The 27,369-nt window shown below is 50.2% G+C and overlaps 2 protein-coding genes across 3 annotated transcripts in view; both read left to right on the forward strand.

The window, feature by feature from the left end:
* The window catches only part of AP5S1 (adaptor related protein complex 5 subunit sigma 1), a 63,868-nt gene that overhangs the window by 7,070 nt on the left and 29,429 nt on the right, over positions 1-27,369 (forward strand). The window lies entirely within an intron of this gene.
* Positions 1-27,369, forward strand: part of CDC25B (cell division cycle 25B) — a 35,952-nt gene that overhangs the window by 2,940 nt on the left and 5,643 nt on the right. For both annotated transcript variants that reach the window (XR_010025918.1, XM_063135991.1), the window contains exons 2-15: positions 1,593-1,717; positions 3,882-3,933; positions 11,936-11,977; positions 13,522-13,558; positions 14,392-14,502; positions 14,633-14,746; positions 15,443-15,580; positions 17,874-17,951; positions 20,393-20,569; positions 22,134-22,229; positions 22,390-22,452; positions 22,738-22,836; positions 24,063-24,196; positions 26,287-26,398. Coding sequence is in view for 1 of the 2 variants with exons in the window: in XM_063135991.1 (XP_062992061.1) it covers positions 1,593-1,717; positions 3,882-3,933; positions 11,936-11,977; positions 13,522-13,558; positions 14,392-14,502; positions 14,633-14,746; positions 15,443-15,580; positions 17,874-17,951; positions 20,393-20,569; positions 22,134-22,229; positions 22,390-22,452; positions 22,738-22,836; positions 24,063-24,196; positions 26,287-26,398 (1,378 nt within the window). In the remaining variant the exon portion in view is untranslated. The remainder of the gene's footprint in view (positions 1-1,592; positions 1,718-3,881; positions 3,934-11,935; positions 11,978-13,521; positions 13,559-14,391; positions 14,503-14,632; positions 14,747-15,442; positions 15,581-17,873; positions 17,952-20,392; positions 20,570-22,133; positions 22,230-22,389; positions 22,453-22,737; positions 22,837-24,062; positions 24,197-26,286; positions 26,399-27,369) is intronic.

Genomic DNA, 27,369 nt, shown 5'->3' on the forward strand with positions numbered 1-27,369 from the left:
CGGCAGGGCCCCTTCCTTTCTGCAGGGTTTGGAAGAGCACTTTGGGGCCAGCTTTTTGCAGCAGTTGCCTGTTTAAAGCCAGGAGACGCTCCTGGGATTCTCTGATGGGCCTCTGTCCCCATACCGTACGAAGGAGCAGGGGCCCCTATCCCTGGGGATACAAGAAGGTGCATGCTGATTCTTCTGGGCTCGGACGGCGTGCAGGGTACTCAGTGAAACAGATGTGCTGGGAACGGTGTTGAAGGGCTGGAGCCTGACCCGCAACTCCAGAACCTGCTCCCTGGCAGAGAAGCGCATGCTGTCCTTGCAGGAGGCCTAACCCCGTCGCCTCCCAGTTAAAAGGATCAGGAGGAGCCGGGCCATGGGAAACCTTGGAGAACAGATGCCCGTCTGGGCTAGATGGGCAAAGCAGCGCTGGTCCTGGCCTAAGGCAGCTTCTCTTGCGACCTTGGGCTTGGTCATTACCCTGCTCTCCGTCTCCGTGGCCTCGAGTCATTGAACCCCGACTTCCGCATGTAGCTGGAACATTTTGCAGCTGGGCGGAGAGGAAGTGGAAGCAAGATATTATTTTATCTTGGGCGGGCAGTTGCGCTTGCCAACCTGCTTCTCCAACCCACCCCGCCTGAAACTTGAATCCAGCGGGTTAATCATTAGAGCACCTTTTCGCTGGCCTCTGGGCTGTATGATTAGGTGCCTGCTTTTGTGAGCGGGGTGTGTGTGTGTGCGCGCGCGCAGCAGAGGGTTTGGCAGCTAACTCCAGTCTGCTGCAAAGTGGATTCTGTAATGACAGCTAAATAATAATAATAATAATAATAATTAATTTATTTGTATCCCGCTTTTTGCCCATTGCTGGGCCTCAAGGCGGCCTTACAAAGTTTAAAACATACATGGGGGGGGGGAGGGAAACAAAACCATAAACATTTAAAATACACAACAAAATTATAAGACCTTAACATAGATGGAGGGCCAGATTATTCTCCAAAGGCCTGCTGGAACAAAAAAGTTTTAGCCTGCTTCCGAAAGCCCCTCAAGGAGGGAGCCAGCCTAGTTTCCCCGGGAAGAGAGTTCCAGAGCAGCTGTTTAAATGTCCAATAAATAAAATGCCGAAATAAAAAGCTAGTGCAGCTACGTGTCTCGCAGGAGGGGGTGCAGATTTGGTGAGCCTTCCTAAGAGGAACGACTGCAGAACGTAGCTCTGGCAGGATGAGAACCGCAGCAAAGTTCCTTTATCAGGACCACGTTGCGAAGGAGTGAGAGAACCTTTCATGGCGTTCTTTCCAAGGTTCAGTTTAATAGAAGGCAGGGAGGTGGAGGAAGATGGTTGGAACAGGCTACAGTAAAATCTAAGATACGTTGCCGTCTAGACTGTTGGTTCAGAACTGGAGAGTCTTGGGTTCAAATGAGAGTGAGACGCACTCTCTCAGCTTAACCTACCTTGCAGGATTGTTGTGAAGATCAGATGGACGCTGTTCTGGGGGGGCGGGGCGGGGAAAGTGTCCGACGCAAATCAAGTGTAGAAACAAAACAGGAGTGGTTTGTATTCTGAAGGCCTTAAATGGTGAGGTTTGGTGTTCTTTTTCTTTTGGATGTAGTGATTGTGACACCCCGAAGAGGAAAAAGAAGCTGGGCATGGCCTTGAAGAAGGAGTGGTCCTCTCAGGATTCGATGTCTTCTGAGTCTTCCCAGGATTCGGTGACCTCGGAGTCTGCAGATTCAGGTCAGTGGCCGGCAGCAGCTGGGTCTAGCTCCCTGCTCCCTTGCTAAACGCGTCTCCTGTGTCTCAAGTGATGCTGTGATGGGGAGTTTTGCTGTGTGAAAAGCATCCTGGAAGGTGGAAAGCAGCTTGGAGGTTCTTGTTCTGAACCACGGAGGCTTTTCCATAGTGTGTGTGTGGTTGACTTCTCCTGCCATCTTCCAGGCGTATTGGTCTGCATCGCCTTGCACCCTCAGCCAACATGGCCGTGGGCGATGCTAGCTCTGGAAGATGGGTGTTGTAGTCCAACACATCTGCAGGGCACCACAGAAGGCCAGGAGATATTCTGTGGAGCAGCAATTAAATGTTCTTCCCTGAGATGTGTCCCCTCGATTATTTGGAGAAACCTCTTACTAATTTTCCCACCTCTTAGTTTAATTGACTCAACAAGGTTTCTGAGAGTTAGCAAAACTATCAGCAGCTGTTTGATTTTAGGTAAAGACGAATGAGTGAAAGCACCACTCCTGGTCTGGGATCTCTCCCTGAGCCTTCATGGGTCAGTAATGAAACACGGGCGCTAATAAGTCTTCTGCTGGTCAAAGGGTTCTGGGAGTTCTGCTGAGCTTCGGAGGAAGCCTGCCCAGGAAGTGGCTTCCTCCGGTGAGAGGTCAGATTGTGTGGCAGAGTGTGGCAGAGTCTGTGAGATGTGCCCGGTTGGCCCAGTTGTGGCAACTTCTTTCCACCTGATGGGAGAGAGGCAGCTGGAGGCCACAAGAAGGCTACTCTTGGGAGATTCTGGGCTGGTCCAGTACAGTGAGGCTGAGATGTTCGGTGAGGAGTGGAGGAGGAGGTGAAGAACAGAAAGGCCGAACCTGGAAGGTGTGTGTGGGGTGGGGAGAAACTGGGGATGGAAAGCCATGGATAACGAGGACCCGCCCTGCCAGTTTTCTACATGTGGTCAGCTCACTTACGGACTTTTTTGTAGGGGCGTCATTTAAGAGTTGGTCTGACGCCTCCTTGGACTCATCTACACCAAGCAGGATATTCCACTATGAAAGCGGTATATAGAGTCATAGAATAATAGAATAGTAGAGTTGGAAGGGGCCTACAAGGCCATCAAGTCCAACCCCGTGCTCAATGCAGGAATCCACCCTAAAGCATCCCTGATGGATGGTAGTCCAGCTGCCCCTTGAAGGCCTCTAGTGTGGGAGAGCCCACAACCTCCCTAGGTAACTGGCTCCATTGTCGTACTGCTCTAACAGTCAGGACGTTTTTCCTGATGTCCATCCAGAATCTGGCTTCCTGTAATTTCAGCCCGTTATTCCATGTCCTGCACTCTGGGATGACCGACAAGAGCTCCTGGCCCTCCTCTGTGTGACAACCCTTTAAGTATCTGAAGAGTGCTATCATGTCTCCCCTCAGTCTTCTCTTCTCCAGGCTAAACATGCCCAGCTGTTTCAGTCTCTCTTCATAGGGCTTTGTTTCCTGACCCCTGAGCCACACTGCTTTATAGTGATACTGAAGTGCACTGACAACTGTTGGGGCCCATGACACGTCTTCACCAAGCAGGATATAGTGGTACGAAAGCAGTGTATGGGATGTGTCAATGGGTCCCAACCGTTGTCAGTGCACTTCCATACCGCTATAAAGCAGTCGTGTGGCTCCTGCCTTTCATATACCACTTTCATGGTGGAATATCCTGCTTGGTGTAAATGAGCCCCTTGTATCCTCACGCCCCTTGCAACTGGAATGATGAAATGGGACATCTCCCCCATACAAATGGCCCTCATTTTAGGAGGAGGGGGGTCCTCTCCTCTCCAAGCCCTGAATCTTTTTTCTAGCAGCTTAAAGAGTTGTGTCTCTACATCTCCAGGTACAGTGCGTTGTTCAACACTTGCCCCAGTTATCCCATAAACCCTTCCGGTTCCTTCCAACTTCATCCTGCTAGATCCCTTTGTCAGCTCTACAGGTTTTCCTGCCAGTCCCCCCGCCCCCTTTTTTTTTTTTGGCACCCTCCTGAACCATGGTTCTCGGGATGTGATATTGCAGGGAAGGATCTTCATGGAAGACCCCGAAGCTGGGCCGATGGCCTTGAAAGGAAGCCCCTCCCCTCCCCGCACGTGAATTGTGCTTCCAGAATTGCTCTTTTCTGTTTCGTCACTTGAGAATGTTTCTGTTGTCTACACAGGTGTGGGCCTGAATTCTCCCGTGGAGTCGGACACAGAGAGCTTTGAAGACATGTAAGTTGGAACTCTTGTGCTTATGTGTAAAACTGGGGGCAGTGGGGGGGAGGGTCATTTCAGCCCTCCCACAAAAAGCGCACCCTTGCTAGAAAGTGGAGAGCGTCTTTGGGCCGTGATGGTCCGTTGAGGAATCCTGGCTCCTATCGTTTTATGGTGAGAGGGTCTGGCTATCTTGAGGGAAGAGTTCTTGATTGGCAGTCAGCGCTGTAGATACTTTGCGCTGAAAAATGAACGGTCCTGCGTGTCCGGACCTCCAAATTGTGCACCAGCAAAGCCGTGACCTGTAGATCACACGTGAGTGTGCGTGGTTCTCGTTCTGCTAGTTCGGAGCACTGAAGAAGACCTCTCCCACAACCTCTGGGAATGTTTCTCAGCCGCTCCCTTCGGCTGCTTGAAGACCTGGCAGAACGTTGCCCTTGCTCTATGGGCCTCCCTTTACAACCGTGAAGACGCCACATTCTGGGGAGATGCCCCCCCCCTTCTCTGGGACTGCACCTGACCCAGAACTCTGACCGGCTGCAATACTGGAGGTGTTTCAGCAGGCACCACGATAGACTCAAACCAGTTTTAAACGTATAGCGAAAGCTCGGTGTGCCCATTAATGGGGTGAAAGCCTAAAAGGGCCAGTTGTATCCTCTGGGCGGCCTGTGACAAAACGCTGCAGAGATCTTTTGACGCGGCGCTGGAGCGGGACGAGGCCGCTGGCCGGGGCATTTCTAGGTGCTGCCACTGCTGGGTTTTATTGCTGGTGTTCTCAGGTGGCTTTTCTTTGCAAAGCTTAGGATGTGTCTTCTGGGCCTCTTAATCCTTTTACTGTGTGTGGCTTTAGCGCTGCCTCTGTTCTCTTGTCTGATACGTTTAAAGGGCCGGTATTTCGGTGCTTTGAAATGCTGTCATTCCGTGGCCCTTCCCATCCAAAGCGACTTAATCCATCCCCTCATAAATTCTTCCTGTTCTCTCGGGGATTGCCCCCATTTCACACGCCTTTTCCCTTACCATATCAGCAAAGTTATTCCAGGTCGGGCCGTCACGTTTTATGCCTAGGAATACACAACGCGGCACCCTCCAGGCTTGTTGGACTACAGCTCCCATCACCCCCAGCTGGGAGATAATGGGAGTTGTAGTCCAAGGTGCCAGCTTGGGGAAGGCTAGCCTAGGTTATAGGAAATCATTTCTTCATCAATGGGAGGGAAGTTTTTTTTCTCTTGTTTCCATTTTTCTGCTAGGGAACGGTAGAGACTAACAGGTCTCCCCTCCCGTTAACAGTTTCTGTTTCACTGGAAGGCAAGACGTTTTTGGGGCAAGCTGCTACTAGTTGGTTGTTCAGTAGTTTGGAAAAAAGAAATTATTTTGCTCCAGCGGTTTTCTCAGAACTTAACTTATGAAGGTGCAGGGTGTGTGTGCGTGGGGGGCAGGCGGGTTCCGGCATATTTCTCTGGGCGTGGATGGTTGGTGGCGTCTCATGATCGAAGCGGTTTCCTGTTTGCAATTTCTTTAGTGGCTATGAAGTTCTTTTCACAGCCTAGAATGAGTCTCAGTGTGTGTGTGTGTGTGTGTGTGTGTGTGTGTGTGTCAAATTGCTACCTGTTCTGGGTAAAGGGTAGCACCAACCTGCACGCACATAATCACATGTGACTAAAAACGATGAAGGGTCTGGAGCATCTCCCCAGCGAGGGAAGGTTACAACAGCTGGGTTTATTTAGCGTGGAAAAGAAGGAGGCTCATGGGAGACGTGATATATCTTCTATACCGCTCCCATAGCCAGGGCTCTCTGGGCAGTTTGCAGAAATTCTAAAATTAAGATAAAAACAAGTATACAAAATTTAAAATTCTAAAACACAGAACATACACACATAAAGCATTAAAAACCATTAAAAAAAAACTAAACATGTGGGTGATTAAGATGTGCTGCCATATGCCTGGGCAAAGAGGAAAGTCTTAACCTGGCGCCGGAAAGATAGCAGTGTTGGTGCCAGGCGAGCCTCGTCAGGGAGATCATTCCACAGTCTGGGGGCCACCACCGAAAAGGCCCTGTCCCTCGTTGCCACACTCCGAGCCTCTCTCGGAGTAGGCACCCGGAGGAGGACCTTAGATGCTGAACGTAGTGACCAGGTATATTCACGTCGGGAGAGGCGTTCCATCAGGTATTGTGGACCCAATACTAGAACCCAAACTCAAACAGTTTTTGCATATCAAAATGCGGGTTCTTTAGGTGTCCACTAGAACCTTTTAAAGGTGTCCTTTTGGGCTTGTGCCATAACAGATTTTAGAAGGTGGACTTGGCTTGGCATTTGATGCGTTCCGTTGGGGATAGGCGGGCCTGCTTCGCCGCATCTGGGCCCAGGAAGTTCTCTGCCTGTGACCTCCCACTTGCCCTGGTGTGGTTTTCGCCCTGACAGCTGTGTGGCTGGTGAATGTGTAACTAGGACAGATGGCTTCCGAGGAGGAGGAGGGGGGTGGCTCTTTTCTTTTTAGCTGGGAACATCTGCCTGAATTCCTGAGTTCTCCTCCCTGGCCTCTGAGGGAGCCCCTTAAAAGGTTGCATTCAAAGGCCCGGCATTCCTCAGGAGTGGCCAAACGAAGGCTCTTAACAGGACTCTCTCCTCTCCTCCGTCTTCTGCCGTTGCATGGATTCCTTTCAGAGGTGTCCTCTCCTTTGGAGTGGGCATCTGTTTCTCATTCTACCTCCCAGACTCCCTCACTTGTTATGAAGGAGTGGGAAAAGAAACAGAAAAAGGGGAGAGAAGACACAAGGGCCAGGGATTAAAAGAATAAACCCCACCTGTATTTCCCCCCCCCCAAGGGATTTTGTTTTAGGGGAATTTGGGGGGAAAGCATCCCCCACCCTGATTTTTTCCAGTTCTCCCTCCCCCCCCCCATGCCTTCACATCTCTAATTAGGTTGTGCCGGGGCCTCTTCTAAAGAGGCCTTTTGTGCCTGAGTACAGTTGCCAGAGCTCAAAACGGCACGCGGGCAGGAGCGGTTTTGAACGAAGCCGTGCACGAGTTTCAGCTGCAGCTGTCAGTGAGTGGGAAAAGATGTGCAGCCTTTGTAGCTGATGCGCTGTGCTCGTGTTTGCACCTGCGCAAAAGGCCTTCTGTTTTTCTGGGGGTGGGTGGGCGGGTGGGTTTTCCCTTCCTGCCTCGGATATATTGGTGGCGGTGGGAATTTCCTTCCGAGGAATCTGAAGTTAGAGATGGGATATAGGGTCGGGTGCTTCGTGAATCCAATCCCCCCGCTCCTGAATGCTTGCCTTGGTGGACCGGGCTTGTTTGGGGCTGACAGAGTCTGCTGTTAGAGGATGCATGGGGCCTCCTGGTGACATACTGTTTTGGGGATGGTGTCCTTTGGGTGCTGCCTTGTGGCTTGTCTGCCTCTGGACTTCCCTGGCCCTGATAAATAATATTTTCTATAAGCAAATACAAGGCTGAGCAAACTCCAGAGACGGGCTTCTACGGACAGCTTGCAATGCGGTGGTGCTGGAAATAGGGCAACTAAAATGATGAAGGAGCTGGATGAAGGGAAGGTTACATTAACTGGGATGGTTTAGCTTGGAAAAAAGGAGGCTAAGGGGAGACATGATAGAGGTGTACAAAATTAAGCATGGTGCGGAGAATGTGGACAGGGAGACATTTTTCTCCCTCTCTCAAAATACTAGAACCGGGGGGGGGGGGCATCCCATGAAGCTGATGGGTGGGAAATCCAGAACAAATAAAAGGAAGGACTTCGTCACACAGCGCAGAGTTAAATTATGGAATTCACTACCACAAGATGTAGTGATGGCCACCGATCTGGATGGCTTTAAAAGGGGGTTGGATAAATTCCTGGAGGAGAAGGCTATCAATGGCTACTAGCCCTGATGGTTGTGTGCTATCTCCGGTATCCGAGGCAGTAAGCCTCTGTGCACCAGTTGCTGGGGAACATGGGTGGGAGGGTGCTGTTGCACCACGTCCTGCCTTGTTCATCCCTGGTCAACATCTGTTTGTCCACTGTGTGAACAGAGTGCTGGACTAGACGGACCCTTGGTTTGACCCAGCAAGGTCCTTCGTACCGCACCCCGTTTTTAAAGAGGTTTATATGGGGGGTGAAAGTGCGTCTTAGAATCGAAGAAATGCGGTTTTCTCTTCCGTGGCCCTTTGAATGAACCAAACCAGACATTCTGCTTTTATTCACCATGCAATTATTACTTAACCAGTATTAAACTGCTGCGCAGTAAGTCCACTGGTGTTGTTTGTGGTGGTGGTGGGTGGGTGGAAGGAGGCAGCAGCAGAGGGTCAGGCGTGGGGCCTGTACCTGGCAGATGGCATCGGAGTGGACCCCCCCTTCCCCCATCCCTATTTGCATACAGGTGGGAAGCTGGGAGTAGCAACCGTTTCTATGGGGATGTCCTCATTAGTCCCCGCCCTGTGCTCAAAAGGCCCCATTCATCCTCTTTCTTGGAAATCCTTTATTCCATTCTTTGCCTTCCTTCCTTCCTTTCTTTCTTTTTGTTAATTCCCCACCACGCTGGCTGCCGCCGGCTTGCAGCCTCTCCCCAGCCAAGCCTGCTGGGGCGGATTGAATCCCTCCCTCCTTGCCAAGTGGGGCAGGCGGGCGAGGGGGGGGTTGTCAGGTCAGCGGCTGCGGGGGCAACAGCCGAGCCGCGGCTGTTGTTCCTCTTTGGGGTCTCCGGAGACCACCCTGCAGCCAAGGCCACGCTGATTAACTGGAGGGGCATCTGGAGAGGCCTGGCCCAGGAGCGCGGGGAGCTTGGAAGCGGCCTCCTTTTAAGGGCTCTCTGTGTGTGTGTGTGTGTGTGTGTGTGTGTGTGTGTGAGTGAGTCTTTGTGTCAGAACCCTCTGCAGCTGGGGCAGGGGATGGCTGAGCATAGCAAGAGCAGAGCGCCAGAGGTCAGGGGCCGAGCGGGCGCTTTGTCTGTCCCAGGGAGCCCTTCCCAGGCTCAATGCCTGACAGCATGTCCAGGTAGGGCTGGGAAAACACATGCCTGCAACCCAAGAAAGAGAGAAAGAGGGTTGCCAGTCAGTGTTGACAAGACTGGGTTAGATGGAGACCATGCAGTGCAGCTTCCTTTGTCCCTATGTGGCATCTCTGGCTGAAAAGGTTGGTAGCCGAAGGGGGCTTTGTGGACCACCCAGTCCACGCCCCCCCCCCCCCCAGCTCAATGCAAAACAGCCAGATGGCTGCTTTAGAAAGGCCTTCAGTGAGGAAGAGCCTCCCCACCACCACCCTCCAGCCCCAACTGGCCCCACAGCCCAGACATCTCCCCTAATTGTCCACCAATCTATCCCTTCCCGAAACCCCCTAGATCTAGCCTTGCTCTTCACCCTCCTCAGTGTTCAACCCCTTTGGGAATTCGAAAAGTGGCCTCAAGCTGGAGCGTGTTCAGAGGAGGGCAGCCAGGATGATCAGGGGTCTGGAAACAAAGCCCTATGAAGAGAGACTGCAACAACTGGGCAGGTTTAGCCTGGAGAAGAGGAGATTGAGGGGAGACATGAGAGCACTCTTCAAAGACTTGAAAGGTTGTCACACAGAGGAGGGCCAGGAGTTCTCCTCGATCCTCCCAGAGTGCAGGACACGGAATAACAGGCTCAAGTTAAAGGAAGCCAGATTCTAGCTGGACATCAGGAAAAATGTCCTGATTGTTAGAGCAGTATGACAATGGAACCAATCGCCTAGGGGGGTTGTGGGCTCTCCCACAGTAGAGGCCTTCAAGAGGTAGCTGGACAGACATTCTTCAGGGATGCTTTAGGGTGGATTCCTGCATTGAGCAGGGGGTTGGACTTGATGGCCTTACAGGCCCCTTCCAACTCTATTCTTCATAGAATCATAGAATAGCAGAGTTGGAAGGGGCCTCTGAGGCCATCGAGTCCAACCCCCTGCTCAATGCAGGAATCCACCGTAAAGCATCCCTGACAGGTGGTTGTCCAGCTGCCTCTTGAAGGCCTCTAGTGTGGGAGAGCCCACAACCTCCCTAGGTCACTGGTTCCATTGTCGTACTGCTCTAACAGTCAGGACATTTTTCCTGATGTCCAGCTGGAATCTGGCTTCCTGTCATTTGAGCCCATTATTCTGTGTCTTCCATGATTCTATGTCCCCACTCCTCATTTTTAATCGGCTTAAACATACCCAGTTATGGGTCTTGTTCTTCATGCCTCTCTGAGCATCTTCATTGACCTCCTGTGAATCCCGTTCCGATTTCTCTGCATCCTCCTGAAAGTGCAGGGCAACCTCAAGTGATCTGGGGATCGTACCTGGGACCATCTACGTGCAAAGCGGGGGCTCCGCCACTGGGCCACGGTCCATCCCAGGTCATGTCTCTTGGCCCGCACAGGCGGTGTGGTCTCCGGGGCATAGGTGGATTCAAAGCCCGGCCCCCTCAGCTTCCTTGGGAAAGTGGCAAACTTTCCAGGCCTGGCTTCGTGCCCACGGGCTGCAGAGCAAAGCCCTTTGGCTCCTGTCTACCTACCATCTGACTACCTACCATCTGTCAGGGATGCTTTAGGGTGGATTCCTGCATTGAGCAGGGGGTTGGACTGGATGGCCTTGTAGACCCCTTCCAACTCTGCTATTCTATGATTCTATGATTCTATCACCTGCTGCCATGTCTCCGCAGTTAAGAGAGGCGGCCCTCTGTGCAAGGCCGCCGTCAACGGCAAGGAATATGCGGAGATTCATCCCGTGAGGCAGGAGTTCAGAGCTGCTTGCCTTAGTCACGACGCCTGGTGCCAGTCACCACACCTCGGCACAACCCACCTTGCAGGAGGGTTGTGGTGCTAAAATGGGGGGAAGCAGACATGACACCACGCCTGCCCTGCGGGGTGGGAAAATTGCAACTTAGATAGAAAAGCGAGATGAGGACAAACAACTCTGTGCAAAAAATGTTTAGTTCTAAAGTGTTGAGTGGATTTTTTTTAATAGGTTCAAGAAGGTGGGAGTCCTTCCTAGGGGTGCCGTCATGTGTGATTTGCATACCTTTCTGTCGTTAATGGATTGTCCAGAGAGCTCCGGCTATTGGGCGGTATAGAATCATAGAATAGCAGAGTTGGAAGGGGCCTACAAGGCCATCAAGTCCAACCGCCTGCTCAATGCAGGAATCCACCCTAAAGCATCCCTGACAGATGGTTGTCCAGTTGCCTCTTGAAGGCCTCTAGTGTGGGAGAGCCCACAACCTCCCTAGGTAACTGATTCCATTGTCGTACTGCTCTAACAGTCAGGAAGTTTTTCCTGATGTCCAGCTGGAATCTGGCTTCCTTTAACTTGAGCCCATTATTCCGTGTCCTGCACTCTGGGAGGATCGAGAAGAGCTCCTGGCCCTCCTCTGTGTGACAACCTTTTAAGTATTTGAAGAGTGCTGTCATGTCTCCCCTCAATCTTCTCTTCTCCAGGCTAAACATGCCCAGTTCTTTCAGTCTCTCCTCATAGGGCTTTGTTTCCAGACCCCTGATCATCCTGGTTTTTCCTCCTCTGAACACGCTCCAGCTTGTCTGCATCCTTCTTGAATTGTGGAGCCCAGAACTGGACGCAATACTCCAGATGAGGCCTAACCAGGGCCGAATAGAGAGGAACCAGTACCTCCCATGATTTGGAAGCTATACTTCTATTAATGCAGCCCAAATTAGCATTTGCCTTTCTTGCAGCCGTATCGCACTGTTGGCTCATATTCAGATTGCGATCTTCATTTATTTATTATAGAAATATAATAAATAAAAAAAAATTGTGGGGGCAAGGATGGATTCTGCCAGAGATGCTTTTAAGGTAGAGAAATCTCGCTTTCTGCTGTAACCCTCCCCCTCTCTCACCCTCCCCCAGCCATTCTGTCGTAAAGAATTCCACATTATTACGTAGCTTGGCTCACTGGCTTGAGCAGTTAGTCCTGTGCCTCAGATCTTAACCCAGCAAAGCCTAGTTCAGGGTATGTGCATGTGTCGTATGTGGAACACGGCCTCCAGCAGGGCCTCTTCCGTTTCTGTAAACTTCCATGTTTTCCCTTATCCAACAGATTTGAGAACGCCGTGTTGGAATCTCACAGAGCCCTCCGAAAGTAAGTGCGGTGAAATGTTTAAGGTTTGTGGGTGGGGGTAGGGGGTTGTTCCTGTTCTTAATTAAAATGAATAAGCAGCTCAGGCCTCATCCCTGATCTTTTTAAAGGCATTTCCCCTATGAGCAAAGCACAGGAGCCCATGGGTCCGTAAGAGAATCAATGTCTCCCTTTTGTTTGAATTACCCTGAGGGAAGGACCTTCGGGTCCGAAACGTGCTAGTAATTATTTTTTTAATAAACCATGCCTCCGTTTTCACCCCTTTGCCTCTGGCTTTTTTTGGCTTTCTTCTTGGGGTTCCTTCCTTTTTTGGCTAAAGAAAAGGTGGCATAGGACCGCTTTCCGCCCGCTTGGGGAAGAAGCCAGCTCAGTCCTCTGGCGTAATCTCTGGCACAACGTTTTGTGGTCGTTCTCACTCCTTATGACTTTGCACCCCACTTCCTCCCCTTTCTTCTCTTACACAATTATTTTTTTTCCTCCCCTTCAGTGTTTTTAAACAGAAACACGTTAAACAGAAACACGATCCCTGCATTGAGCAGGGGGTTGGACTGGATGGCCTTTTAGGCCCCTTCCAACTCTACTCTTCTATGATTCTATGATCCCAAAGTTCTAAAAACGGAGTCCAAATACTGATATCCTTCCTTGTAGCTTTTTCGGTGCTGAATTTCTTGATATTTTCTCTACCCGACCAAAGCCAAACTCCCCAATCTGTGATGGAAGCTTGCTCCAGAGATCTGTTGCTTCTCTTTCTCTCCCTCCCCTTCCCCCCCCCCCAGCCCCACTACGTTCTGTATCTCATCTGAGCGTGCCAAGACTTGTAGACTCTTATAATAGAGGGATTTATTATCCCCAGATGCTGGGGCCCTGTCTGAGGCAGCGTCTGCAAAGGCTTTTGTTGTTGTCATTGCTACTGCTGCTGCAAAGTCTCTTTCTGGAGGCAGGAAAGCATAGTTTCTTTTAACAAAATTGAAGGAGACAGCCGGGGGGGAGTTTATACATTCAGCAGCATTGAGCAGCAAAACTTCCTGACTGTTAGAGCAGTACGACAATGGAACCAGCTACCTAGGGAGGTGGTGGGCTCTCCCACACTAGAGGCCTTCCAGAGGCAGATGGACAACCCTCTGTCAGGGATGCTTTAGGGTGGATTCCTGCATTGAGCAGGGGGTTGGACTCGATGGCCTTGTAGGCCCCTTCCAACTCTGCTATTCTATGATTCTAAGTTTTCCTGGGCTGTACCGCTTTGGAGGACAGTGGGGAAAAGACAGCATGTTCGAAACTTCCCTCATTGGGGCAAAAGAATCCTTCTGCATTGAACAGCAGCAGATCTGGCACACGGCCCAACTGACATTTCCTTCATTTTGTTCTGCCTGTGCAAAAGTGTGCCTGTGTGATGGGGGAGTGCTCAAAAGCGCACCTCCTTGCACGAAGCGCTACAGCCGTGAGGATCTTTACCGCCTGGTTCTTCTGAATGTGCAAACTGGCCCTTAGAAGTGGCAGAATCATCTCTCAGGAGAGGGCCTGATGGTTTTTCTATCCTTCCTTTGCAGCAAATCTTTTCCTATCAGAAGGATCCAGTCCTTGCCGGTAAGTTGATCAACTGTTTCTGTCTTAAACCACCCGTCGTGGCTGGTGGCTGGTTTTGTTTGAGGCGTAACGTCTAAAATGGTTGAAGTTCTGGTCTTGAGATGCCGTCGGATTTGCGTCTGCGTACGCAGAAGCTCTCCAATTTCTGAGGGGGTGGGGGATGCTTGTGGTGGTTCAGTGGTGATTGGAAATTCTCTGTGCGTGCTCAGAGGTTAGCAAGTCTTTTTGCCACATTACAGCGCTAAAAGTGGGCTTGGGCCGAGACTACGCTGTCCCGTTTGACCAACGGAATAATGGGCTCAAGTTACAGGAAGCCAGATTTCGGCTGGACATCAGGAAAAACTTCTTGAGTGTTAGAGCAGTACGTCAATGGAACCAGTGACCTAGGGAGGTTGTGGGCTCTCCCACCCTAGAGGCCTTCAAGAGGCAGCTGGACAACCATCTGTCAGGGATGCTTTAGGGTGGATTCCTGCCTTGAGCAGGGGGTTGGACTCGATGGCCTTGTAGGCCCCTTCCAACTCTGCTATTCTATGATTCTATGAACCCTCTGTGGTGTATACAGAAATGCAGGAATTCATTTACCCCTTTTGGGGGGCATTTAGAAATATCTAACCCAGGGACGGGTATCTTGCAGGCCGAAACATTTGGAGAGTCCCAACTCCCTAGCCAGTGTAGCCAATGGTGAGGGATGATGGGAGTTGTTGCCCAAAACATCTAGCGGGCTGGAAGTGAGCCATACCTGCACCTGCCTCTGGTGGTGGTGGTGGTCTTCTCCTCCTCCTCCTCCTCCTCCTCCTCCTCCTCCTCCTCCTCATGGCTTGGCTTCTCCACAGGTGAGGCTTCTGGGTGCCAGCCCTACGCTGAGGAATATCTCAAACTCCAAGGAATTCAATAGCCCCGTGGCCTTCGAGAGAGACTCCGCGCTGAAAGGCAACGTGGAAAATGTAAGCTGGGAGGCTGCGTGTGTGTGAGATTCCCTCCCCACTTTCTCGCCTTCCCTTTGGAGGACGCTGCCAGCGTGTCTTTCTGTGCCCTTTTCAAGTTGCCACATTTCTCTGCTTCTTGCCTCTACAGGAAGGTGCCATCTTTAAGAAGCCCCTGCGACCTACAAGCAGATTGTGCTGGTCAGCTGCTTCTGGCGAGAAGGACCCTTTTGCACCGAGGCCAAACTCTGCTCCTGACCTCATGGTGAGGGTGGTGTGGCGGCGGCGAGGCATTTCCTTACGTGCGTGAGGTCAGCCCTGCCTTAAGTGGCTTAGCGTGATGTGTGAACCTGGACCCGCTGGGTTGTTTAGAGGCTATACAACCCAGCGTTTAACTCATGGTTTGTTGTCGGGTTCGCGGCAGGGTTGTTTAGCCCCTAAACAACCTAGCAGTCCGGGTTTGCATGTCACGCTAAGCAACCTACGACAGAGCCGGCTGTAGGTTGCCGAATAAAATCGGAAGTGACGGATGTGCTGCAGGCAGGGCGTCCGGTCCCTGCCACTCTTCCCCGACAACCCATGGGTTGTTTAATCCATGGGCTGTTGTCTCGTGCGAACCGTCCCGTCCTTTAAAAAGGATAAAACTGACAAGCGAGGGACAGTCCAGGCTCGAAGATCGAAAGACTTGGACACGAAAGGAAAAATTGAAGGGTTTCAAGAAAGCTAATGAAGGCACCGTTTCTTAAACTTAACGTACTGCAGCCTTCCCCAGCCTGGCATCCTGCAGAGGTGTGTGGGACTACAATTCCCATAATCCCCCAGCTGGCTGGGGGATTATGGGAATTGTAGTCCCACACACCTCTGCAGGCTGGAGGAGGCTGTAGTAGTTATTATAACGTGCAGTTTGGATGAAAACCGTTAAGGGGGCAGCCTGGTTGTAATTTCTCTCTCTCTGCTCCAGTACTGCAGCCCTCAGAAGGAGAACGTGGGTCCCAACTCCCAAAGCCCTGTCTACCTCCGCCGCTCATCGCTCACCTCCTTCATGGCTGACGGAGATGACGACGGATTCATGGAAATCCTCGACGAGGAGGACCTGAAGGTAAGGGGTTGTGTGGAAGGGTGGTCGCCTTGCCACGGTGGACCTGGGGAAGATGCCAGCCGCCTGTGTTGCTGTGCCTGTACACGATGCACGCTGCTTTTAAAAGAGTTCCCCCCACCCATCATAGCCTGCACCAAAGAAAACAAAAATCTGTGTCGTGCTGCAGTCCCAAGCAGACAGACCTGCAGGTTTCGATGGGGCATACGTCCACATAAATTTGCTAGCCACTGCAGCCAAACATGCAAGGTTCGTCCCTTGAACATCCGTTTTACTTATAGGCTCAGTTCAGACAACACGTTTCTCAACGGTGGTTTTAAAACTCCACGGTGGAGTTGTTACACCACTGTTAAGAAATGTGTTGTCTGGCGGGAAACCTCCACCCCACGGTGCAGTGGTGTTTTTTTTAAAAAAACACTCCACGCACAATATTCACGTTATGCAGAGGAGAGTTCCTGCACAACCGTTGTGTTGTGTGGCGGGCTCCGTGGCGTTTTCCGTGGAGTTGCGTTGACTTTTCCCACTGGCTACAGAGTTCCCTGGCAAGAGCGGCGAAAGGAGCGAGTGCCGCTCTAGGAGAGCCGCCGGGATTGTGGGTTTTTGCAACAATGGCTGATGGGATACCATCGGGACGACCGGGGGAGGAGAAAGGGCAGAAGAACTGTCAGTCAAACTCCGCGATGGATTTTACTCAACTCCATGGTAGCCCAGAGTCACACAACGGTGGAGTTAGAACATGTTGTGTGGGGAATACCCTCTAAAAACTCAACCGTTGAGTTTTCACACTGCGTTGACTTAACGTGTCGTCTGAACTGAGCCAGTGTGTATCCTCGGTTCTGTTGCTCTTTTGCATGGTGCTTCCTGCTTTTGAGTTTTTACGACTGCTAACACAGAAAGCGACAACCTTCCCCTTTTCTCCATACAAGTAACAACAATAATTGCAGTTTCCTTTATATCTCTTGGCCATCAAGAGAGTTGAAGAGCCGCTTCAAGTGCTTCCCTTCTGGCAGTCTTGCCTAGTGGAACTCCCTGCCCAATCATTTGAGGTTACTGGGCATTTTCTCAGTGTTCCCTTAAAACCTGGCTTCGCTACAGAGTCGTAATTGCCTGAATCTAAGCTTCCGTTTATGCAATTGAAACCAAGCGCACCTTTTCCTGTTTTACCCTTTGCCTCCATTTTTAATTCTCTATGACTGATGTTAGATTGTACACTCCTTGGAGCAGGGACCTAGCTTCTTGTTTGCTGTTCTGTGTATCGCCATGTGTATCGATTATAGACATTTGAGTACCCCATCTTTAACTTCAGAGTAAAATGAGGGGCCGGGTTGTTCTAGTAAGCTGAATGCTGCACCGCAGACAAAAACCTGGAATCACAGAATACGTCGATGCTCTGCTTTCCATCTTTGGGGGGAAGCTGGAATTTTTGTAGTGGATAATCAAGAGCAAGTGACCCTAGAACGTTATCTCCAGAAAGTGTGCAAACCTTCCTTTTGGACGAGTGCAGATGGCTGTCCGTTCGCTAACCTTTTCAGAATGGTTGGCCCAGATTTGTTGCTTTCTGTGTTCAGAAAGGCAAAGGGTTTGACGTGGGGGCTCTCACTGTGTCCTCCCCTCTCCTCTTTTTGGTGGTATCAAAAACCGTTCAGCTGCAGCTTTAGCATCCAGTCCTGGTTTGGTCTCTTCTGCTTCAGAGACTTTGCCAGGCATTGCTAGTTCAGCTCCCGAACCAGTCTCTCTGGCTATGGATCAGTGCAGGAAATCCTTTAAAATACATACATGAAATACTCCAGGTTCTCAGGACTCTGAATTCCGTGTTGAGCACCCCACATCTGTGCATATCTGCATTTGCAAGATACGTGTGGCTCTTTGGTAGAACTAGGCCTATCGAGTCCCAGGGTGCAGAACAGTTTGGGCCAGAAGGTGCCCGTGTGAGAGAGCGCCACGCCCATGACTTTGAGCTCTGGGCATATCGATGTGTCTGATATAAGAGCGGCAGTGAACACTTACCTGCGCTCTGCACCCAGGGGCCGTTGGTGACCTGGTGGCCATCTCAGCTGGTGAAGCACACTGTGCCTAGAAGTACGGTGAGGCTGTTCCTCCATCCAGCAGCCTCCATGCATCCTTGCATGTTGCAGTTGAGTTTTCCCCCCTCAGCCTTCCTTTCTACGGGAGGGTGGAACTTAAGGCGAGACACGCACCCCTGTTGAATTGCTGCCTGTGTGGGGCAAGTAGGTTGAGCCAGCCAGGACGTTCATCCTTCCCACTTGAGTGACAGGCTCCTGCTTCCTTCTTTCAGGGTGATGCAAATGTCCCATTGGGCATGAAAAACTTGCTGATGGCTCCACTGGTGAGAAAGGAAGATGAATTGGATCTGGTATTTTATTATTATTATTATTATTATTATTATTATTATTATTATTATTATTATTTATGTGCTTACTTATGTTCTCCCTTTCTGCCAAAAATGGCACTCAAAGCAGCTAACAGTAAAATCCAGATTAAAAACAGAATGTTAATTGAAACGTCAAAACAAATAAACCATCCCTGTTAAACGGAAGGAGGGGTTGCAAATAAATATGCATCAACATCTTTGTGGGGGCATTTTACTACCCTAAGCTATTTCCCAATGCATCCTGGGAAAATGCTTCCACAGACAAGCACATATCTGGGGCGTCAGAAGAGGTAGGTTATAAACTCAAAATATTAGAAAAGTATCCTGAACTGCCAAGGTAGAACTTTATTTAAAAAAAAACAAGAGAGATGGCAACCAGGGAGAGGGCCTTTTCAGTGGTGGCCCCCCATTTATGGAATGATCTCCCCAACGAGGCTCGCCTGACGCCAACATTGCTATCTTTTCGGCGTCAGGTTAAGACCTTTCTCTTCTCCCAGGCGTTTAACAGCATTTAACAAATATGCTGAGTTCGTTTGCTTTTTAAAGGACCCCAGAATAGCTTTTTTTTTATAAGGATACTGTTGTTTTTATGCTTTTGATGGTTTTAAGTTTTGTATATTTGTTTTTAAAATTTAATGTTTTTAACTTTTGTAAACCGCCCCAGAGAGCTTAGGCTACGGAGCAGTAAATAAATGCAATAAATAAATAAATAAAGTGCCAAGTAGTAAGAGGCTGAAATTGGGGGACATTATTGAGGTGACCCAAGACATCAACGTCGTGAGAGGAATGCAGAGAAGTCAAAATTGTCCAGGGTGCATCTTCCTGTATTCTCATGCTAAGACTGCAGTCCTGTACCTGCTTACCTGAGAGTCTATTATTTCATAGAATCACAGAATAGCAGAGTTGGAAGGGGCCTACAAGGCCATCGAGTCCAACCCCCTGCTCAATGCAGGAATCCACCCTAAAGCATCCCTGACAGATGGTTGTCCAGCTGCCTCTTGAAGGCCTCTAGTGTGGGAGAGGCCAAAATCTCACCAGGCAACTGATTCCATTGTCGTACTGCTCTAACAGTCAGGAGATCTGTATAGGACTGTGCTGTCACAACCTCTGTCTCTCTTGGGTGCTGGTCGTAAGAAAGACCCCGTATATGGGAATATTTTATAGACATCCCCCTTTTTTAAAGACATAACTAAAAAGGAAAATCACTCAAAATATATACAATGAGACAAAGCAGTGCAAACCTCTTCTTCTAGGAATGGAACAGGGAAATAATTCTAAATTAACTTGGCTTAGTGGTTTGCACCACTGTTCAGGAAATAGAGGGAAAGGTTTCAATGGGAAACTTGATTTAAAACAGGGATTTAAATCAGCCTTTTTTCTTGCTAGTTTAAATCAATCCACCCTGCCTACATTTCCACCTTGACTTAAAAGCATTCGCTAAGGTGGAAATGTCTGAATATTTCGGACTCGGGGGGGGGGATTTGAAGAAGTGGTTAAAGGGCTGTATCCATCGCTTCTGGCACGGCAGCGGGACCCACTGCTAGCGCAAGGGGAGGCGAGCGGTCCCTAAAGCAGTCGGAAACGAGACGAAATGCTTGTTCCAGAACCACACTAGTAAATGAGCACGGGGAGGTTCTCTGGTTTCTACCTTTTCCTCCTGGCCATAAACATGCCTGACTTCATCCCTTTGGGGGCCCATATGACCATGTACCATCAGAGCCTGCTTCAGTTGGAACCCCCCCCCCCCCGGGCTAACTGCCATCTTCACCCTGTGGGGAAGAAGATGCGAAGGAGACTGGAGCAGGCAGGGACCATCAGAGCCTGCTGCAATTGGAACCCCCCCCCCCCCCAACAGGGCTAACATCTTCACCTTGTGGGGAAGAAGTTGCTGTTGGTTTACCCCTCCATTGGGAGATGTGAGGACGGAGCAGGGCCTTCCCACCAGCCTGAACAGTCTCCTTAATTTCTTTTTATTTTCTCCCTCTTCCCTCCCCATCCACTCTTCCTTGTGTGTCATGTCTTTTTTTAGAATGTAAGCCTAGGGTAGGGACTGTCTTCTTTACTGATACATTGTAAGCCGCTCCGAGAGCCTTTTGGGTATACTCTAAATCAGCCTTCCTCAACCTGGGGCGCTCCAGATGTGTTGGACTGCATCTCCCAGAATGAGCTCAACTATGAGCACCGCACATCATCCCAGTATGGGCCTAGCACAGAGCTGGCTGGGGCATTCTGGGAGTTGTAGTCCAACACATCTGGAGCGCCCCAGGTTGAGGAAGGCTGCTCTAAATAAATAAATAAAATAGTCTAAATAAATAAATAAAATATAAATATGACAAAGTCCCTGTCTCGTGCGATGCTAGCAGACCCGAAATCGGTCAGAACGTCACAGTTTCCCTCTTTCGTCCTCTCTCCTTCGCCATAAGACCCCGGAGGGCACCGGAAAATGCCGCCGCCTCTTCCGCTCTCCATCCCTGCCGAGCAGTATCATCCGTCCCATCCTGAAGCGTCTGGACCGGCCTCCGGACCGAGAGACGCCGGTGAGAACAAAGAGGCGGAAGAGCTTGGCTGGCAGCACCATTGACGAGACGGCGGAAGAAGCAGTACGTCCGGAAGGAGGAGGGATGGTGATGACGGCTGTATTTATTTATATCCCGCCTTTTTCCCAGGACTGAACCTCAAGGCGGTTTACAAGATCAAAACATGTACAATTAAAACATACCAATATAAATTCACCAAAGTAAAATAGAATTAAACCTGCAGTAAAAATTAAAAGCATGTTAAAAACGTTTTTAAAAACAGTAATAGAGTAAAAGGGCGGGGGGATCCAGTACATTAACACAGCGCCTGAGTAGTTCCGAAAGCCTGCCGGAACAAAAAAGTTTTTGCCTGCCTCTGAAAGTGTAGCACAGAGGGAGCCAGACGAACCTTTTGACTTTTGGTGTGCCGTAAGTCAGTGTGGTGTAGTGGTTAAGGGTGTCAGACTGGGAGTCGGGAGATCCGGGTTCTAGCCCCCCCTCGGCCATGGAAACCCACTGGGTGAATTTGGGCCAGTCACAGACTCTCAGCCCAGCCTACCTTGCAGGGTTGTTGTTGTGAGGATAAAAATGGAGTGGAGGAGGATTATGTACGCTGCCTCGGGTTCCTTGGAGGAAAAAAGGCGGGATATAAATGCAACAAATAAATAATAAAAGCTTCTTTTCTTTTTCTCCTCTGGGCTCTTTTGCACACACAAAAAGTCCCTAGTTGCCACATAACTTTTGTGAGGTTATCCAGGATTTGGGGGCTCCTTCAGACGAAAGAAGGCCGTTTTGAACACTAGGGACGCTGTGGTGGGTTCTGGGAAGAGCAAAGTGAAGGCAGTTGGAGGACACAGCGACATCAGGGCTGTGCTGGATCAGGCCAAGGGCCTGCCTACTGCACCATTCTGCTTGCAGAGTGGCCGACCAGGAGCCTGTTGGAAGCTTACAAGCAGGACATGAGCACAAGAGCACCCTCCTGCCCATGTTCCCCAGCTGAGAGTCCTGAGAGGGGTCCTGGCAGGCGCTAGGTCGCCAACGTGTAATTTAGGCGTCACAAGTCATTTATAGACATATCCACCACAGACAGCCTTGGGCCAGTAAAATTAGCTGCTTCTGTACGAACTGTGTCAAACCTCTTCCAGCCTGAGGGCTGAGTTCAATTTGGGAGAAATATTTGGGGACCACGTTCCAGTGGTGGGCGGGGCTGAAGCCAAAAGGGGAGGGGCCAAAATTCACAGCCTATTTTTGCTTAAAGCTCCTAACTGGCTGCAGCTAAGCTGTAGGAGAAGGCATTTCGGCTTTTTAAAACCGGCGGGGGACGGGACGGGACTCAGGAAAGGTGGCTGCCTGGGGAAACCTGGTGGTCTGGATTGGCTCCCCGGTCCTGAGGTCCAGGGCCCTCCGGTCCTGAGGCCCCGGTCCCCCCGGTCCTGAGGTCCCGGGCCCCCCGGTCCTGAGGTCCAGGCCCCCCCTATGTACAGGATGCTTTCCTGGCTCGCTTCTGCTAACTACTCAGGCTCAGAAAAGGAGCCCGGCCGTTCTTAAGGAGCCCCTGGATTCTGCCGCTCGGGCCCCCGTGTTTCCCACCCCCCCCCTCCGTAGCCACACCTCGTCCTTAGACGCCCCTCCCTCTTCTCTCTCCTAGAAGCCACGTCTGGTTCGCTCCCGGTCCTGCTGCCCTGTTGAGATTGCAAACATCTTGGACAACGACCACAGGGAGCTGATAGGAGACTTCTCCAAGGTACGGAATGGAAGGAGGGACAACGTCCTGGCTGCCTTTTGAGCCGTGGGCGGGTGGTGAGGGGAGAGGGATCCCCCTTCTTCCTGAGGCTTACAGAACAGGTTTGTTCCTCATCCTCTCCCCTTTCTTGGTCCTCCCCTGCCTCCCCCCCTCCTTCTAGGCTTATGTTCTGCAAACCGTGGAAGGGAAGCATCAGGATCTCAAATATATCTCTCCTGAAACGGTAAGAAAAGCATCCGCGTGCCAGGGCAGGGTTGGCATCCTTGGGCTCCTGCCGAGGCCCGTGGTCCAGCAGCCGGGCCACCACCCATCCCTGGAGCCTCCTGGCTGCCACTTCCGCTTCCCCTTACTGTTTGCTGTCTCTTCGTCTCCAAGGAGAAGCAGCAGCCACCGCTTCATTCCTGGGAGGCGGTGTAGCAGGCAAGCCCCGGGGGCGAGGAGGCGGAGGTGGCACTTTGATATCTCCAGGGCAGTGGCGCAAATAAAAAGCTGTTTTCTCCATCCACAGATGGTGGCTGTGCTGAGCGGTCAGTTCAGCAACATCATTGAAAACTGCGTGATCGTGGACTGCCGGTACCCGTACGAGTACAAAGGAGGGCACATAAAGGTCTGTTCAGTGCTGGTGGCCTCTTCGTGCCGAGGGGAGCCGCTTGGGGACCCCTGACCTTTTCAGAGGAGGGTGGGATGTAAATGTCACTCCCACAGCCCATTTTTGGAAGAAGAAGAAGAAGAAGAAATCAAGTCAAAAGCTTTCAACTTGGCTCTAGTTTTTATTGTACTTTCCTCCCATGTTTTTTTTTAACAAAAAACTTTTGAAAACTGCCCTGTTGTGGTCCTGTTTGGCTGTTGCTATGCTGAGCGCTCGTGACTTGCCAAACATTTCGTCTTTTGTCCTTGCAAAAACGTGGTGAGCTAGAAGGTTGCTTATTCCCATCTCCTGCAGAGTTTTAAGAGCACCTCTCTCCCAAGGACATCAATGGAGTTTGTGACCGTGGTGGCATTTGAACCAGTATCCCCCCCCCACCGGAAGAATGTCTGGTTTGCCAGCCACTTGTTAAATCGGCCCTTGATTGGATTTCGTCCGTGTTTTTCCACGGCGGAAGCAGAAGCCCTTCACGTTGGCCTCTGCCATTCTTCCATCTTCCATTCCGGTTGAGAGCTGATGTTATACATTTGTGCATGTTGTACATTTGTGTCCCTTACCATCCTGCCCGATCACTGAAGTCATCGGAAGGCATGCTGCTGGTGGTTCCACATGGACATGTGGCCCGATTGGAATCCACCAGGAGAAGAGCCTTCAGTGTGGTGGCCCCTTCCCTGTGGAACTCCCTGCCCCTGGAGGTCAGGCAGTTGCCAACACTAGGCTGTTTCCGGTGCCTCCTGAAAACAACTCTTGTTTCGAGAAGCCTTCCTCCGCTGACTGGCCATTGTTTTACTGGTTCCTTTGTTTTTAAATTGAACAATTTTAATTCGCTTTTTAAACCTTTCTTTTACTCTTTATACCTTCGTTCACTGCTCTGGAATCTGTGTTAGATAATTGAGTGGTATATAAATACGGTTAATAATAATAAATAATGTTGGTTGGTTATTATTAAATGTGTGAAAAGTCTTCAGACGGAAAAGTACCTTGTTGACGTCGGGTTATTAACACTTAACAATAAACTTTGCTCCTTTTCACAGCCTTTTATTCCCTTAAGACTGATCCCTAATTTCGTTGAGGCTATAGAATTGGGGTTTTGGGAACCTATTGCTACAGGCGTGGTCAGGAGAGAGCAGAGGGTCCTTAATTGTTCTAGCTGGTAATGATCGACGGGTCAATGTCTCCCCCTCCAGGGTGCTGTTAACCTTCCTCTGGAGAAAGACGTGGAGGAATTTCTTCTCAAAACGCCGATTGTGCCATTTGATTCTGCAAAGAGAGTGGTTGTGATTTTCCACTGTGAGTTCTCCTCCGAGAGGGGCCCCAGGATGTAAGTAGCTTCACAATTGCTTGGGTCCTAGAGGCCCCTTAAGGGTGAGCGAGATGGGAGGTCTCCCCTCAGCCTGATGCAGGTGGGGGGGGTAAGCCCTTTAGGCGCCCCCCTCCGTGTGAGCCGCAACCTGCTATTTCAGTACTTGGCTGGGGCAAGGGTGCCTTGATGACGGCCATCTTCCCTGGCGATTGGGCGGTGGGAGTTCTCTCGGGTCCTGGAAGCCCTAGGCAGGAGAGCGAGGAGACTTCTTAGTACTCCTTACTTGTCCCTCTTGCCGTTGAGATGTTGAGCTCTGTCGTCCCTGGGAGGCCTGGTGGGTTACGACCTGGGTGAGGGATGTTTGGCAAACGCCCCGAAGATAAAACTGCTCCCATCCGCTCCGATGCGGGAACCTCGGTGAAAGATGAGTTTCCGTTATTAAGAGCTGAGGATGTGGCCAAGATGCTTGGCCAAGTCTGTCGAACCGTGTGTGTGTGTGTGTGTGTGTGTGTGTGTGTGTGTTCTTTGCTGCTCTTGGCTATTGCAGGTAGCAGGGAGGGAGGGTCTGGCTGGGTCCCAGAGGTAGGCAGTGCCCCTCGGAGAGAGGGAGGGTCCCTGCTGCCTTAAAGGATGCTGCATTTTGATGGCTCCTGTCTTGGTAACATTCCCTAGAAATGTAGAAATTCCAACATTTCTACATTTAGGAAATAGAAACCAAAGGCACAGTTACAAGATGGGAGATACTTGGCTCAGCAATACTACAAACGAGAAGGATCTTGGAATTGTTGTAGATCACAAGCTGAATATGAGCCAACAGTGCGATACGGCTGCAAGAAAGGCAAATGCTATTTTGGGCTGCATTAGTAGAAGTATAGCTTCCAAATCACGGGAGGTACTGCTTCCTCTCTATTCGGCCCCGGTTAGGCCTCATCTGGAGTATTGCGTCCAGTTCTGGGCTCCACAATTCAAGAAGGACGCAGACAAGCTGGAGCGTGTTCAGAGGAGGGCAACCAGGATGATCAGGGGTCTGGAAACAAAGCCCTATGAAGAGAGACTGAAAGAACTGGGCAGGTTTAGCCTAGAGAAGAGAAGATGGAGGGGAGACATGAGAGCACTCTTCAAATTCTTGAAAGGTTGTCACACAGTGGAGAGCCAGGATCTCTTCTCAATCCTCCCAGAGTGCAGGACACGGAAGAACGGGCTCAAGTTAAATGAAGCCAGATTCCAGCTGGACATCAGGAAAAGCTTCCTGACTGTTAGATTCAGGAATCTGTTAGACTGTTAGATTAAAATTAAATTTAAATTTTACTGTTTTAACTCTGTATTTTAATCTTATATCAACTTTGCTGTGTGGTTTTATCCTGGTTGCGCTTTTTATACTGTATTTCGTAATTGTGTTTTAACCTGTTGGGTGTTTTACTGTGGTTTTAATTTTTGTGAACCGCCCAGAGAGCTTCGGCTATTGGGCGGTATAAAAATGTAATAAATAAATAAATAAATAAATAAATAGAGCAGTACAACAATGGAACCAGTTACCTTGGCTCTCCCACACTAGAGGCAGCTGGACAAGCACCTGTCAGGGATGCTTTAGGGTGGATTCCTGCATTGAGCAGGGGGTTGGACTCGATGGCCTTGTAGGCCCCTTCCAACTCTGCTATTCTATGATTCTATGATCCCTCCCTTGGCCAAGTGCTCGAGTGGGTGATTGCTGCCCAACTCCAAGCCCTCTCGGACGAAGCTGTTCTTTCTCAGCTGGGTTTCCGGCCTGGTTTCGGCATGGAAACGGCCTTGGTTGCTCTGTGGGGCGACGAGCTTTCCTGGCAGAGGGCTGGAAGGGTGTACTGTCCTGTAGGTTGGCCATGCTGGCTGGAATTATGGGAATTGTAGTCCAACACATCAGAGGAAGACATTGAAAGTGTGCAGAGTGCTCTAGTTTGCGCCAGCCACCACCAGCGCAAACTAGAGCACTCTGCACACTTTCAAAGCTCTGCTTCCTTGAGGACAGCAGACATGAAGCAGGACTCTTTGTCCTCGGATGTTCAGAACAAAGAGAGTTTTATTTAACCGGGCACCCGTTCAGTCTGTTTGTTTCCTTTTTCTCTTGAAAGGTGCCGTTTTGTCCGGGAAAAAGACAGAGCGTGCAATGATTACCCTTCTCTGCACTATCCTGAGTTGTACATCTTGAAAGGAGGCTATAAGGAATTTTTCCCGCAATATCAAGTGAGTGTACTCTGTGTGTGTGTGTGTGTGTGTGTGTGCTTTGATCTATGTAACTACGCAGTGCTTTGTACGTAACTCTAGCTGAGATGGCTTTAAATTCATGGAGGAACAGAGGTTTACCTTCTTCGCTAGATAAATCCCCCTCCCTCTACTCCCTGCCACTTCAGCACCCCTGGGTTAAATAAACCATTGTTAGACAAGTTCTTTGCCCTTAGGGTTGAATTGGATCTCGTCCCTAAGGGCAAAGAACTTGTCTAACACCATGGATCATGGTTGTGTGAACCAGGTCTTAATCAGGCACTACGCTGAACGAAGCTGGGAGATGGAGCTGCTCCCCAAATCTCCCCAAAGTGTGTGTGGGGGGGGGGGGAGTGTAGTTGCTCCCTAAATCTGTAGCTAAGAAGTTACTGCTCTGTCACGGCCACTAGCATATAACTAAAGAGCATATAACTGCTCTTCAACATTTTTATTAATGATTTGGACGAGGAGGTGCAGGGAACGCTGATCAAATTTGCAGTTGACACAAAATTGGGTGGGATAGCTAATACCCTGGAAGACAGAAACAAACTTCAAAGTGATCTTGATAGGCTGGAGTGCTGGGCTGAAAACAACAGGATGAAATTTACTAGGGATAAATGCCAAGTTCTACATTTAGGGAATAGAAGCCAAAGGCACAGTTACAAGATGGGGGATACTTGGCTCAGCAATACTACAACTAAGAAGAAGGATCTTGGAATTGTTGTAGATCGCAAGCTGAATATGAGCCAACAGTGCGATATGGCTGCAAGAAAGGCAAATGCTATTTTGGGCTGCATTAATAGAAGTATAGCTTCCAAATCATGTGAGGTACTGGTTCCCCTCTATTCGGCCCTGGTTAGGCCTCATCTAGAGTATTGCGTCCCGTTCTGGGCTCCACACTTCAAGAAGGACGCAGACAAGCTGGAGCGTGTTCAGAGGAGGGCAACCAGGGT

This window comes from Elgaria multicarinata, chromosome 10 (assembly GCF_023053635.1).
Source record: "Elgaria multicarinata webbii isolate HBS135686 ecotype San Diego chromosome 10, rElgMul1.1.pri, whole genome shotgun sequence".
NCBI classification, from domain to species: domain Eukaryota; kingdom Metazoa; phylum Chordata; class Lepidosauria; order Squamata; family Anguidae; genus Elgaria; species Elgaria multicarinata.